General features: G+C 36.0%; 1 protein-coding gene across 3 annotated transcripts in view; it reads left to right on the top strand.

Moving 5' to 3' along the window:
- The window catches only part of Grid2 (glutamate ionotropic receptor delta type subunit 2), a 1,058,508-nt gene that overhangs the window by 639,740 nt on the left and 403,073 nt on the right, over positions 1 to 15,695 (top strand). For all 3 annotated transcript variants that reach the window (XM_042701886.1, XM_042701887.1, XM_042701885.1), the window contains one exon: positions 1,845 to 1,964. In XM_042701886.1, coding sequence (XP_042557820.1) covers positions 1,845 to 1,964 — 120 coding nt within the window. The remainder of the gene's footprint in view (positions 1 to 1,844; positions 1,965 to 15,695) is intronic.

The following is a 15,695-nucleotide window of genomic DNA, read 5'->3' as shown; positions in this document are numbered from 1 at the left end:
TATTATTCCAATTTTAAAAATATAGAAATTGAAGCATGGAGAAGCTAAGTGAATTAGCCAAGATTATACAGTGACTAGATTCTCAGGTCATTGTGAAATCCAGGAAATTAATTGTAACCCCTCTGTATACTATTTTCACAATAAAAAAAAGTTAAAAAAAAAAAAAAGAAATCCAGGAAATATGTTATCCTCTTAACTGGGAAATCATATAAGAAATTAAAAAAAAATCCCACCAGGATATCAAATTCAACAGCTTTTCTTATAGTAAAATTAGATTACAAAAGAGAAGTTGACTAATTACAAAATCATAATGGAGGATTCATTGTGTTAATTATCATTGTTGTAACAATAAATATTGAGATCAAGGTTAGAAAAATCAACAATGCTTTCTTGAACTTATTTTATGAACTTTTATCATCCTACTGTGGGCTGGTAGGAACAGATGGAGCAGGACATGGAAGAGGATACATAATATGCCCCCCCAGAATAAACAAAATCAAACCAGACATGGGGTTACAGGTTATAACAAGTGAGATATATTTAAGTATCAACATCATAGAGGTGATAATTGAAGTGATTTTCAAAATGAGATCGATTTGTTTTCTAAATAAATGCCATTCTTAAGCCACGACTCTAAGGCAGACAAACTTTAACATTAAAGGGACTGAGAATGTGCTGTGGCTTTGTGAAATGCTAAATAAAATTAAGGCTGGTAAACTAAACAAGGAAAAAATATAGTAAATAAGAAAGAAAGAAGTATGACCTACATTGCCATCTGTTGGGGAAGCAAACATCTGTCATGGTGAATGAAAGATGAGGCTTGAAAATTCCCAGTGAATCTCCACGGCAAGAATACCAGTAAGACAAAAAATGCTTTGAGGCCTAATTTAACTTTTATATTAATGTGTGTATTCACATGCATTAAATTTGTTTCCTTTATACATAAAATTGTGATCACTGCATTATGCTTATACATATATTGTGGACAGGTTAAGCATCTATGTCTTCAAATATTTATCATTGATGATACCAATATTCAAAATACAGCTTTTTAAAATATACAGAACAACACTGTCATACTTTGGAACCTATATTTACACAGGAAGAGAACTGACAATGCTTTCTTTAAAAAAAATAATGAATGTTAAGGTTCACATGAATTAAGGTTCCCATAATTTTAGATCAAATTTGAATGGAATTATGCTGGGACAAAACATACCATGTTGTCAAAACTTGTCTCCAGAGTATATTTTTATGGTCTCACAAGCATCTTTTTATTGTACTAACTTGTGCTTACAAGTCACAAAGCATAGAGGCCTCAGCTCTGACAGGGTGTTATTCTGAGCAGAAATTTGATGTTTTTTGCCATAATTGCCATGTTAGTATGACAAGTGGCTGCAATAAGTGTAGTTTCTAAGCTTACATTTTTTTGTCAGTTGTGTGCTTGAACTCAAGACCTTGGCATGGTCCCTGAGCTTTTTTGTGCTCGAGGTGAGTGCTCTACCACTTGTGCCACAGGGCCACTCCTGGTTTCAGGGTGGTTAATTGGAGGTAAGAGTTTCACAGGGCCTTTTCTGCCTGGGCTGACTTCAAACCAAGATCCTCATATCTCGAGCCTCCTGAGTAGCTAGGATTACAGGCATGAACCACTAGCATCTAAACTCACTTTCAGTGTTATGCTTGCTTGTGTTTAGTACCTATTTAAAATTAGCCTGTTTACCATTACACACCTGAAGTACTTCTGTATAGGCAGAAGTAGGGTTCTTAGGGCTTCCTTTAACCTTTTAATGTTATAATTTTATTTCTTTCTGAAATTTTATACCAGCACCTGTTTTCTCCATTAGGGTGGGGTCAATGGCTTGACTGGAGAGCTAGAATTTGCAGAAAATGGAGGCAATCCCAATGTTCACTTTGAAATTCTTGGAACCAACTATGGAGAAGAGCTTGGCAGAGGGGTTCGCAAAGTAAGTCCAAATACATATGTAAATATGCCTCTCTCCCTTCCTCCCTCTCTCTCTCTCTCTCTTTCTTCTTCTTCTTCTTCTTCTTCTCCTCCTCCTCCTTCTCCTTCTCCTCCTCCTCCTCCTCCTCCTCCTCCTCCTCCTCCTCCTCCTCCTCTTCCTCCTCCTTCTTCTTCTCCTTCTTCTTCTCCTTCTCCTTCTTCTTCTTCTTCTTCTTCTTCTTTGTTGTCAGTTGTGGAGCTTGAACTCAGGGCCTGAGCACGGTCTCTGAGCTCTTTCCTCAAGGCTAGCACTGTACCACTTTGAACCACAGCCCCACTTCTGGGGGTGATTGGAGATAAGAGTTTCACAGACTTTCCTGCCCCAAATGGCTTTGGACTACCAACCACAGATCTCAGCCTCTTGAGTATCTAGTATTGCAAGAGTGTGGTACTACCACCTGGCAATACTTCTTATAGATCTGTTGGATTGTTGTCTGTGAAAAATAACCACTGTGCAGATTAAAGTTTCTATTGTAATTTGAAAGAGAAAATGGGGGAGGCAGAAAATGGCAGAGAGAGATATTTTTAAACATATACTGAAAGTATTAAGCAATAAATTCTATTTATGTCTTGGAATAAGTTAAAAGAAAAAGTAGCCTGATGCTTGCCTAGAGAAATGGTATTATCTTTCATTTATTATAATAATAATTTTTATGAAGTAGTGAATTTAATACTTATAAAATGCCTACCTATTTGATTTTAATTTGTGACATTCACAAAACTAAAATAAAAGCTTGGCTAAAATTCAGATAATAGTACAGAAAGTCTACTATAAAATGTTACATTATAATATTTCAACTTCTATGTGTGTCATGAAATAGGTAGAAAATACTTGCTTGGAAATGAATTCTAGTATACTTCACAGATAGATAAGGAGAATAGCTAGGTGCCAATAAAGAGTGTTTTATGAAATTACTGGGACAATGACCCTGCCAAGAAGAAATCTAAAGGCCTGTGGGTATATTACTGTTCTATGGATTGGATCTGACATTTTTATATTTGGGGGCTTTGGAGAAAAGCTATGATAACTGAATTTGCATATAGAGCTGATAGCCACAGATGAATAACTTGTGAAGTTGGCTGTATTGAGAGCTATTGTTCCTTCAAGAGTTGTTTCTGTCCTGTGCTAGCATGTAAGATACTGAAAAACCTAGACAAAGTGAAGTTAGGAGTTGTTCTTAACAGCAATAAAAAAATTCTCAGTAAGTTATGCTGAGTTGAAGCTGTTTTAATGCAATTTAGTTTTTGGTTTATGGTGAAGAACAGCAAACATAGAGAAATTTGCATAAAGCACAAGATGGATTAGTGAATTCTTTTAAAGGAAGCAGCCACTGTTTCTTTACCAGCCTGGTAAAGAAATTTTGCTGCATTGTAATCATTTTGATACAGTTTAAATGCATTTTAGCACCTATGGCTGCTCCCTTGTCCAATGTAGTTGAGTTTTGTCAGTGTTTGCACTTATGAATGGACTTGATATCGCACACCTTTTCTCTTCCTTCTCCGGCTCAACATCGTATTGTTCATTGTTGCTTGTAGTTGTTTCCATGATGTGAACATGTTGTTGTAATATTGATATTTAAGAAGAGGTCCCCGAAAATTCTCATTTCTGGTGGATTTTGATGCTCAAGTTATGCTGACTCAACCTAAACGAGTTAGAAATATAAAAGCATCCAGAACCATCCATACTATGTCACCAGATGTAACTTGCAATTAATTCTCCTTAATGAGGTAACTCTCAGTGGGAGTGACAATGCTGTATATTGAAACAGCAACAGTAGAAAAATAGAAACGAAGGTGAAAAAGTTAATGTGCTTGGGCAGTAATTAAATATTTTGGGAAGACAAAAGGAGAGATTTTTTTTGGGGGGTCCGGTCGTGGGGCCTGAACTCTGGGCCTGGGCACTGTCCCTCAGCTCTTCAGCTCAAGGCTAGTGCTCTACCATTTGAGCCACAGCACCACTTCCAGCTTTTTTTCTTTTTTGCTTATGTGGTGCTGAGGAATCAAACCCAGGGCCTCATGCATGCAAGGCAAGCGCTCTACCACTGAGCCACCTTCCCAGCCCAGGAGAGAATTTTTAACATGCAAAGATTTGAACAGATTTGAATGATTAAAGACCCAAATGAGAAAGGAGAAAGAGAGAAAACGAAAACAGAGAACGTGTACCATTGTAGGGATCTAGTAGAAAAACAGAAAAGGAAAATTGGATTACAATTAGATGGAGTTGTGAGCCGTAAGTTTGGTGGACATAGATTTCCCAGAGTGATGAAAGAGGAAAGAGAATGGAAGCCATTCTTCATGCTTTATGGATATATTGGTGTTAGGAAGTTAAGGAAAAGACAACAAAACATGTTTTATTTTCCTGGAGAAGTGAGAGTGGGGAGACTAAGAGGAAAAGATCAAAAGACATTGGAGAGAATGAGACTACAGGCTTAAACACAGTGAAATGGTTTTCAAACGTAGCCACGACCAACAAGTGTGAGCTAACCAAGAAACCAGGAAAAATTGCCAGGCAGAACTGTAATCTCAGATGAAGTTAAAGATAAAGAAATCACTATCATACTCATCTTTTTTTTTCTATGTTTGACCAGAAGCATTCTGTTGACTGGATTTGAATTCATGTAGGCTCCAAGTTGCATCAGTTGTTTTCATTTTGTTTTGTGTTTTCTGTTTTGTTTTTCATAGCAGTATAGTGAGTGAGGCTTAAAGATAATATTAGTAAGGTGTGGTTAGAGTTATCAAAGTAGGAATCTGAGTTGGACATGGAGACCATGGAAAATAGGAATTTCACCACAGAAACAATGAGTAGTTCTAAAAGATGGACACCCCCTAGTCCCCAGGTTTTCTGAAAACCCTGTATCTCACTATGGGTTACATGAAGGGGTTTGAGAGGCAGGATCTGGTGTTGAGAGAGGGCGGGGCAGAAAGAGTGAAAGAGGCAGAGACAGAGGCAGAGAGACAGAGAGATTGAACTCCATGATACACAGACTTCAGGCATTCAGCAAACAATGCATGAGAAGGTGGCAAGAAAGGATTGCATGAGCCGCATTTAGCCTTCTGACTCCAATATTGCTAAAGTCTAAGATCAATAATGTTGCTTTGCCACTTAATATAAAGCTCTGAATTCAAAACCTTCGATCTATTATATCTGCCACAAAGATGACAGCAATTCATATACATCAAATTATACCTACTTACTTTAGTAACATTTTGTTATCATTAAACAGTTGTACAAAGGAATAACCATTTAACAAAGCAGTTCATGAATGCAATGCACCCTCAACTTTCTCACCACCCTTGACCTAGCTCTTCCCTTACTTTTTAAAATTGGTATATACAATGAATTCTTGGCTGCATTGTCCCCTTAAATGATGTACTGCTCTCCCCTTGGCCCTTCCCCTTCTGTCATGTCCCATTTCCTTGTGATATTTTTTGTTGAACTTTGACCTAGTCTTTCTAAAGGATTGTATTATTTGAGCTCTCTATAAGAGTCTATTATACTTCAGTTAGTTCATTTATAACCACTTGCATACCACCCAAAGTGTTAACTTACAGATTTATAGGCACATTCTATCTACTATAGATTAGGAAAACATGTAACCTTTGTTTCTCTGGTTTGCTTGCTTCACTTATAATTTTTTAAGGATATATTTAGCAAGCTAAATAGAAAGCTTACAGAATAGGGGAAGATTGTTTTTTTTTAGCAGCAATACATCAGACAAGGACCTACTGTCCAGAATATACATAGATCTCAAAAAATTAAATCCTCAAAAATTAAACCCTCAAAGAAACAACAACCCAATTAATCACTGGGCTAATGACTTAACCTGAGACTTCTCAGAAGAAGTAAACATATAAGAAATGCTCAATATCTCTGTCCATGAAGGAAATGCAAATAGAAACAACACTGAGCTTCCTCCTCAGTCCAGTTAGAATGGCCACTATCAAGAAAATAAACAAGTGCTGGTGAGGATGTGGCCAAAAGAGAACTCTGATGGTGGAAATATAAGCTTGTTCAACTACTATGGAAAGCAGTATGAAGGTTCTTCAAAAACCTAAATATAGAACTACCCTATGACACAGCAATCCTACTCCTGAGCATTTATCCACTACAAGACATACAAAGTAACAGTAAAGCCACTAGCACAACCATGTTCATTGCAGCACTATTCACCATTGCCAAGATACAGAATCAACCCAAATCCCCTTCAATGGACGAATGGATCAAGGAAATGAGGTATAGGTAGACAAAGGAATTTTACTTATCTATTTTATTTTTTAATATTATTCATATCTCCAAGAATTATTATTTTTTTATGTTTGAACTTCCAAGATGCACTGAAATATTCCCAAGAGCTGGCATTAGATAGATGTTTTGTGAAAAGGACCAAAATTACTTTTATGTTGTTAGTGCTAAAAAGTGATATATTTGCTTAAAAGATTTTTAAATACAATTGTGCTAGTACTAGGGTCAAACTTGGAGACTAGATGCTATCTTTTAGTTTTTTCACTCAAGGTAAGTGTTCTGACACTTGAGTCACAGCTCCATTTCCAACTTTTTGGTGCTACTTTTCTGCCTGCCTGGGCTTGCCCCTGAATATCTAGGTTTATAAGTGTTCTTTGTAATCTTAATTACCTTCTGAATTCCTAAAACTCCGTATGTATTCTGAAAGCATTTCTAAGAGCATTAGAAGTAGTTTGTGGTTTGTCCACTTCATGCATAAATAGGGGAAATACTGCATGTAGGCATTCATACAAGTAATAACAACTTCAAAGATAGTTAGCAAGGGAAAGTCGTAGTCTGTAAATAATTGCAATGTGAATGTACTGGATGCATGTCCAAAATGAAGGCTTCAGTCCCTGTTTCTCCATGTCTCAGAGAAAGTGCGTGGTTTTTCCATTGAGGAACTGTCAAGCTGTCACTGTTTATTTGGATGCCAGTGGCTAAGTGTACACAATGCCTGCAGCCTTATCACCTCAAGCACAGACACTGTCAGAGCTCATGAACTAAGTCGAGTTTTGTGGGCTCAGAATTTGACCAAGGATTCACAGCTCTAAATTACTGGACTGGTCTATGCTCTCCTGGCATTATGTGAATGGTTTCTTTCTTTCTCTTATTCTTTCTTTCTTTCAATTTAGTGAGAATGTGGGAAGTATTACTCAATTCTCACTGATGATAATCAAAATGAGAAGCTTTCCTGCTTTGATATATTTTTTTCAGATGTTCTTTTACTTTGATGGAAGATGTTTCATTCAGAGAATGATGGCATTAGCACATTGTGTACCCTTGAGATAATTTTGGGTGAAACTCGAATCCCAATTCTGAGATCATCAAGGTTCTCTATATTATTTAAAACTAAATATAATGAGGAGGATATAAAAAGCGAAGACTTCATTATATAACTTTACATGGAAAGATACAATGATTTTCCTTAGAAGGGGAATTCTGGAAAACATTTTGTTTATCTGAATTTTCCTTGTTCAGTTTTCCAGTGCTACTTACATTTAATTGTGAAGACTGAATTTCAGCATTAAAATTTAATACCCTGTACTTAATGTCTTTGAACTTTATCACAAACAGGAAAACAAGGCTAGGAAATATAGATTAAAGCTGGTCTCTCCACCAATCTTAATTGCATAGTAATGTTCGTGTCTTCATAAACATGTTTTCTCTTAAGATGATGGAATAAAATGGAAAAGCAGAGATATTTTAGCTCCTAGCTACAATGACTTCACAGATAGATTTAGAATCTCTACTCATGTTTTCCAACATTAAATCCACAAATATAAATTCTATAACTTTGCCTTCTTGGGCAAACCTAATATGCTGTTTTTGCAGAAGATATTTTATAGATAATTGTTGGTCCATTTTACTGCCTTGCATTTTAAAAGAGGAAAGAATAGCCTTGCCTTCAAATGGACAATAATGAAATATTTTACTGATATTATTCAACAATGAATTACTATGACTCTAGATTAAAATAGCCTGTACCTTTTATGCAACTTTGTCTCATGTTTCCTTATAGCACTTTATTATAAACTGATATTACATATATGCATTTGATTACACATGCACTATTCTTACATACATATGAAAATATAAGCAGTTTCCTGGATTATAGTCTGTCTTTCTCTTTTCAATATGTCTCCATGCAATAATGAATTTTTTGTTTACCTTTTGTATCCTCTATGTATGGCATATGGTAGTAGATGCTAAAGAAGTCAATGAATAAATGAATAAATACATGTATATACTAGCATAAGAACCCAGGAGATTCTTCTCCCCTCTAAAAATTTAGCAGCCATGTTTTCTCCTTTAGGAAAATGAACAGTAGCAAGAAAATGCATATAAATTAATTGCTGGCATGCAGCCCTGGAATATGACCACCTGTCTATACTCTTTCCATCTTGGTAGCCTCGGCACCTAGCAAGGGGGCCACCAAATAGATAATTGATGGTTATTATGTAAGACGTGTGTGTTTGTGTGAAGGAATTTGTAGGTAGTAGGGAAATAGTGGCTATCTAACCACTATTTGCAAAATGGGGAGGCTCACATATCCATTATCAGGACTATTGTAGTTCAAGATTATTCTCTAGCTAGGCTAGCCTTCTGGTGTAGAGAGAGATGTAGTGCTGGTTATCAGACAGAATTGAGCTGACAGTCTGACTCTCTCTCTTACTGTGTGGATCTAGGAATCAAAGCTGGAGGAAAGTAGGTTAAACCTGGTTCCACAACCAATCTGAATTATATAGTCATGCTTAGTGTCATCATAAAGCTGAGTCTCCATTTCATAATCTATAATAACATCTCTCAGGATTGTTATAAAAATTAAGGAAAGTTATGTTTGAAGGTTAAGGGATAATTAAAATAATGTCAGTTTAAAATTGGGAGTAATTTCTGTGATTGAAAGAAACACAAAGTGTTTAGCTGGGCGTAGTGGCATATGTCTGTAATTACAGCACTCAGGAGGCGGAGGGAGGGAGATTGTGAGTTCTAGTCAGGCAGCTTCAACTACACGGCAAGATTCTGTGTCTTGCCTCCTCTCTATCTAACCTGCCACCCCCACACACCTGCATGCGAGCTCGCATACACACACACACACATACACACAGCTCAAATTCAGCAATGGAATATAGTGGTACTTCCCTTTCAGTGAATAAACTTCATTCTTAATTTCTCCTATAAGCAACAATTAACTCTTGAGCCCATATCTGGCATAATTACTGAAGGAAGCTAGCTTAGAAGCATTCAGAATTGAGAAGCTCTGGTTCAAATAGGTTCTCTTTTGACAAGGTCTCGTTGTTGTGATGGAATTTCTAAGTGTGGGTATGAAGTTTTATTTCCAAAAGGTTGTATGAATGCTCAGATGTTGGCAGTCCAGGGTCAAAAATTGAGTCATTTATCCATTTATATTGGAAACTCACAACAGAATAATTTAGTACACAGTGACATTTATGGCATGGTGAGTTCAGTTGGACCATAATCTCAGGACTTTTCATGGTACTTCATATCCTATACTTTTTCCCCTCTGAACTACTCTGCAGTCTGTTTGGATATTGAATATATATATGTTTTTAATGTATCAATGTGTCTTCAGATGATATGAACTGATAAAAATATGAAAGCAAGAGCTTTGAAAAAAATCTCAAAAACTTACAGATTTATTGGTCCTAACTTTCAAAAATATTTAATATTTGACAAATTTTCTTATACATCTTCAAATTGTTCAATGTTATGTATGATTCATGAATTATATTTGTTATTACCCTGGTTTGTCTCAGGTACTCATACTTGTAAGCAAGTATGCTACCTCCTGAGCCACCATGAGCTTTTTCTTGATTGCTTTAGTTCTTTTTTGGATAGTGTCTTGTGTGTTTGTCAGGGCCAGCATTGGTCTGCGATCCTCCAAGTTACGCTTCTCAGGTTATTTGGGATTAAAGATTCTTGCCACCATAACAAAGCTGGTTGCTCAAGATGGATGTCTCTAACTTTCAGTCTGAGCTGACCTCAAACTGATTTTCTCCTGATTTCTAACTTCTAAGTAACTGAAATTATAGGCACATGTCACCACATCTGGCTCTGTGTAATAATTTGTAAAGGTTTTCATGTTAGTGGGAGTTCTGTTAAAGTATAAATGCCTATGTTGTTCCTAATCTGAAATGAGTGGTCAGACTCAAACCCAAATGCTTGCTAGCCAATAAGTACAGAAATGGTTGAAGTAATAAAGATTTAAAAAAAATTAATCTAAAACACAACACAGAAAAGTTCTAGTGAGCAAACAAATGAAAATCTTAGCCAGGTGCCAGTGGCTCATGACTATAACTCTAACTACTTAGGAGACTAAGATCTGAGAATCACGGTTCAATACCAGTGGGAGCGGGAAAGTCCATGAAACACTTATCTCCAATTAATTTCCAAAAAGTTGGAAGTGGAGTTGTGGCTCAAGTGGTAGATTGCTAGCCATCCTTGGCACAATGCAAAGGCACTGAGGTCAAGCCGCAGGACTGGCACACAAACACACACACAAAGTTCAATATTTTTGGCACTTTCTAGAAAGCTGTAACGGGAAAATTTTGAAGATGATAATTTTATTCCAAAGTAAAGTCTTATTTTTAAGATGTCATTAGTCAGATCCATCCATAGAAATAATATTGCCTTAGTTAACTTCTTTGCCCACTTCTCCACTTACCTCTAGTCTTACTGAGTCTCAAGACTATTATTTTTACTTTATTAGCATATCCATTAGATTTTTACATGTTGTTCATATAAGTTCTCTATGGCTCTAGTAAAATCTGTATCAACATCAAATAACAAGCCACGTTTGTGTAGGGCTATTTGCAGTGTGGAAAACACTTAGGAATAATGATGCTCTGTATAATTAGAGATCCTGCTGTTAGTCATAGTAATTTAAATACAATACAAGCTTTTGTATGTATTGGTATTGAATTTGATTTGTAAATATTCGTTAAATATGCCTTATCTGGGTTATTAAACTCCATGATAACAGTAAAATAGTATTTTTAAATTGTTTTCAAAAATTAAAAATGTGAAATGCATCTCTCTATTTAACATAACTCAACAACTTGGAATAACATAGGTTGTGCTTTGAAATGTTTAATTAATGAAATGAGTATCTACTGAATGTAATCACACAATATGAGTGACATGAAGCTCATAAAAAGAAAAAAAAAGCTCTTATCTACTGAGAACGTTTTGAAGCATTTCTTAATCAGAAGCTATGGAAGGTTTCTTAATACTGTGGAGTATCTGAATAAAAGTAGTTTTGTGGTATAAATGGAAATGTATTTGGAACGCTTTACTTGAGAATTTCTTCTTTTGATTCTTGCAAGGTTGATATGAATCTATATCCCAAACTGAGCTGAGAAGTCTTTCAGTCCCAAGCTAATCCATTTCCAAGTGTCTGATTGTACTCGTGTGGAGCAATGATATCATTTAAATAAGTGCATTTTCATTAAGCAAGAGACAATGGCTTTTCAGGAGTGTGGAAAAATTGTCATATTTCTTGCTCTCATGTAGAAAGTGTTGTATTGATGTATAATTTTCCTCCTCAAAAATAGATTTAAAACTAGATGATTATTCTTGGGAGAAATACAGTTTTTATCATGCAGGTCTGAATTTCTCATCCTATATGAGTTTTTTTGTTAAAAAAATCATGAATATTTTTCCTTCATCTTCTTTCCCTACCTATGACTATAGAAGTCTCAATTCCTTAAAAGAAAGAATAAAAGGGCCAGAGGTGTGGCTTGGATAGTAGAGTATTATTCCAGTAAGCCAGCCAAACAAGCGTGAGACTCTCCGTTCAAACTCCAGTACCACTAAAACAGCCATAAACATGCTAAAAGAAAGAAAGAAAGAAGAAATAATTTCAAAACTTCCCAACTCCCAGGTATCATTTATTTTCTCTTTGTTTTACTCTTTTAAGATAAATTAATTATACAATGGTCTCTTCTGTGTTTTTTTAATTTCTTAACATTTTACTCACCTGTCACCTAGCCACTCAGTAGGCTGAGAACTGAGAATCACCGTTTGAAAACAGCCCAAGCAGAGAAATCCATAAGATTCTTAACCACCAAAATGCCAGAAGTGAAGCGCTGTGGCTCAAGTGGTATAGTACCAACCTTGAGTAAAAAAGATAAGTGTCAGAGAGCATCCAGGTCTTGAGTTCAAGCCCTAGTTCCAGCAGAGACAAACCAAAAAAAGATACATGGATATTTTATTCACTCTTAGATTTATCTAAATTTTTCTAAGTGTCGCTGTGGTGTGTGTGTGTGTGTGTGTGTGTGTGTGTGTGTGTGTGTGTGTGTGTGTGTGTGTGTGTGTGTGTGTGTCCCATATCTTTCTAACAAGCCACAAATGAGCAATCAGTTGGTGAAACACTTCACTGGAGCACTCAGCCTGTTTGATAGGTTCAGTGGATTGTCTAGACATCTTTACTTTGTTACACAATCTATGCTAGATTCCTAGTTAGACATCATTTTCATCTGTCACAGATTCTTCTCCACTTTACCTGCCGTGATACAGTGAGGGTTTTTGTAGCTGCTGTTGTTGTTTTCTTTTTTGTGGGTGTAGACCTATTCTAAATGTAGCATTATGGGGGGGGGGGAAGGATTGGGACTGTGGGGGAGGGGGGAGCTGGGAAGGGATGTGAAGGGTAAACAAAGGAGGAGGCTGCAATGCTTGGTAAGAAATGTACGCATTATCCTGCCCATGTAATTGTAACCCCTCTGTACAGTATGTTCACAAATAAAATAAAATAAATTTTAAAAAAATGTAGCATTATAGAGTTGGGTAGTATTTTATTGTTTATTCATAGAAAATACAATCTATATATAATCTCACAAATTACACTCACCATCAGTTTTCTTATGGATTTCTCTTGGAAATACTGATTATTATCTGGGTAAACATGATTCATAACTGTAATCCTAAATATTTAGGAGTATGAATTCTGAGATTTGTGGTTTAAACCAGCCCAGCCAGGAAACCTGTGTGACTCATCTCCAAGGTAGCACCAAAAATGCTGGAAGTAGAGCTATGGCTCAAGTGGTAGAGTGCTAGACGAGCAGAAAACGCTGAGGAAGGTTCTTAGGCCCTGAGTTCAAGCTCCAGAACCAGTACATACACACATACACACAAAAATAGAAATCTGTAGTTATCCTACCCTTGATACCTTTCATAAGATTTTTACATCAGATTTAATTTTTAGCCTTATTTTTTCTTTCATGACCCTACATTTTGTGATAGTACAAGGAATATTTGCATTCATGCATTTTCTTTTTACATTTTGTAGTCCTAGTATTTTAATTGATTTCTGTAAGATCATACCACACCAAGGAGATCGGCCTTTGTCGAAGTTCTTTATCATATTTCTCTAAAAATTGGCTTTATTCTTATTTTGTTCTGACTTACAGAAAGTAGTGACTTCAACATAGCCAAATGGCTTTCCCTTATAAGACTTTTATACAGACAAGATCTTACTCAACAAAATCATTCTCATATCATTTCCTCCCTCTACTCCTTTGTGACTTGAATACTCACAAGTATTTTTCAATTAATGTGAGGGCTTTTGTTGGGGGGGGGAAGTATTTCATAAAGAACTAAATGGATATGATAACAAAAAATAGTTAAATAATTGTTATGTATTGAAAAATCTACCCTCTTCCCATTTGTTTGTGATGTGGTAGTTAGGCATTACATTTCAAATACTCCAAAACAAACTTTCAGATATATTTAGATTAATAGATGTCTTGATCTATCTTTATATATTTGTGGCTCAGTCCAGTTGTATTTGTCTCATTAAAAAATCATCTCAGAGTCTTGACTTTTAAATACTGCAAATTTGCATGTTTTTTTATGCTTCTTTTGAGGCATTGCAGTGGGTCATTTGAAAGGGCAGGGTCAGAAATAACTAGCAGGATAAACAAACACCTTTGTAAAGAACCAAACATTCTTTCTTTCAGAAGCAGACTCATATGAATTTGTGATAATGACTGTACAACATTCTAGAGAAATATGCTTATCTTAATTGCTATGAAATGGGAGCATAAAAGTCAACTGAAAGTGGTTTCAAGTCATTAAAATGCATTTCTCTGATTAAAGGCAGTTCAGGAAAGAGTCTTGTTTTGTGTTGCTTGAAATTGCTATCTGATCTGTGATGGCCATTCTTGCTGAACTTGTCTTTTGCAATGCGATTAAAATACAGGTTACATTCAGGCAGCTAATAATAGGAATTTTATGCTGAACTCAAATTTAGAATAAAGAGTTTTTATTTTCCCCCACAGACTCAAAGACCTTTGGACATTGAAATATGCAAAAAAAAAATGATTTTATTTTTGGCCAATTTGTAATCTTACCACATCTTATTGTGTGCAATACCAACATTAATTTTTCATGAAAGGTCTCACTAAGAACTTGGTTGTTTAAGTAATTTATATGCACAGTAATGTCTGTGTCTTTTGAAGGAGGTTGACTCCTTTATTTGACTTAAACTATGTTATGAACTTAACTGGGGAAGCTCATAGCAAAATTATGACAAACCAGGTAGTAATGAGACCCCCCTGCTTTATGCTTTAAACAGCAGCAAGATAATCCAATTCTTATTTTAACTCAATGTTTCTCTCAAACCCTTTGAGGAGGTTTTTGTTTTTGTGTTTTCACTCTTATACTAAAAAGTCTCTGGGGCATAGCAAATTAGAGTAATCACAGACAGCCTAAGTGCTATCAGCCCCAAAGCTGACATATCTGGCTTCTGTACCCACAATTCCTCTCTCAGCTGTACCCACAAAGCCTCCCTCCCAGGAGATGCACTGTGCATGCCTACACTTATCCTCCTTATTGGGCCTTCCAACTCCATTTCCAAGAGGTTATGTTTTAACTATTCAATGTAACTTTTAAAAGTTAGCAAAATTAAAATTGCGTAAATAACTGTAGTGTCTTTAGGATTCCATGTTAGCTGTTCCCTCATGAAATTGCCTGAAATTCATTAATTGAGTTATAGATATCTTTTCGAATCAGTAACTAGAAAAATAAGGTCCACAGCTGAGACATATGTAGAAATAAATTTTCATCCCTCTGCCCCACGTACAATCACACAAATACAATTACAGCAATGGTGACAGGTGGTGTCTTCTACTTGCCAGACTTTAGAAGGCTCCTCTCCATTTTACCCTCTTCTGCTTCTTAATCTTGCTGAGCTAATTAGCTTATTAACATTCTGAAGAACCACTTTATCCAACGAATAGGAAGTGATTAATTAGGAAACATTACAGCATTCCCATTTCATGGAAGAACTAAGTTTAAATGTAGTTTGTAAGAATGTTGGCTCTAGGAAGGATTGTTTTTACACCCCTAGACATATTCCACAATTCAGTTGTGTTGTTTTATTCATTCAGTATGGTCTTACCATTGTCTCTCAGAGACACACATATTCGTGTGAGTAGAGACATACACAGCATACAGGAAAGGACTGGGCTTGTGACTCAATCGTCAAGACATCCATTGAACACCCATTTGTACAGCAATGGACCTGTCCATCAGAATCTATTCTTAAGAGTTTTACATGGGAAATTTATTAGAAATGAATCTCTTTCCTCTTGATTCTAGTCTAATGATAAAAAGCCAGAGGTACCTACGATCCTCAGTCTTTAAAATAACCAGATGTGCAAAATAAAGCCA

Source organism: Dipodomys spectabilis, unplaced genomic scaffold (genome assembly GCF_019054845.1).
Source record: "Dipodomys spectabilis isolate Male_0828 unplaced genomic scaffold, ASM1905484v1 ptg000297l, whole genome shotgun sequence".
NCBI lineage: Eukaryota > Metazoa > Chordata > Mammalia > Rodentia > Heteromyidae > Dipodomys > Dipodomys spectabilis.
This window is presented reverse-complemented; position numbering and strand designations above follow the sequence as displayed.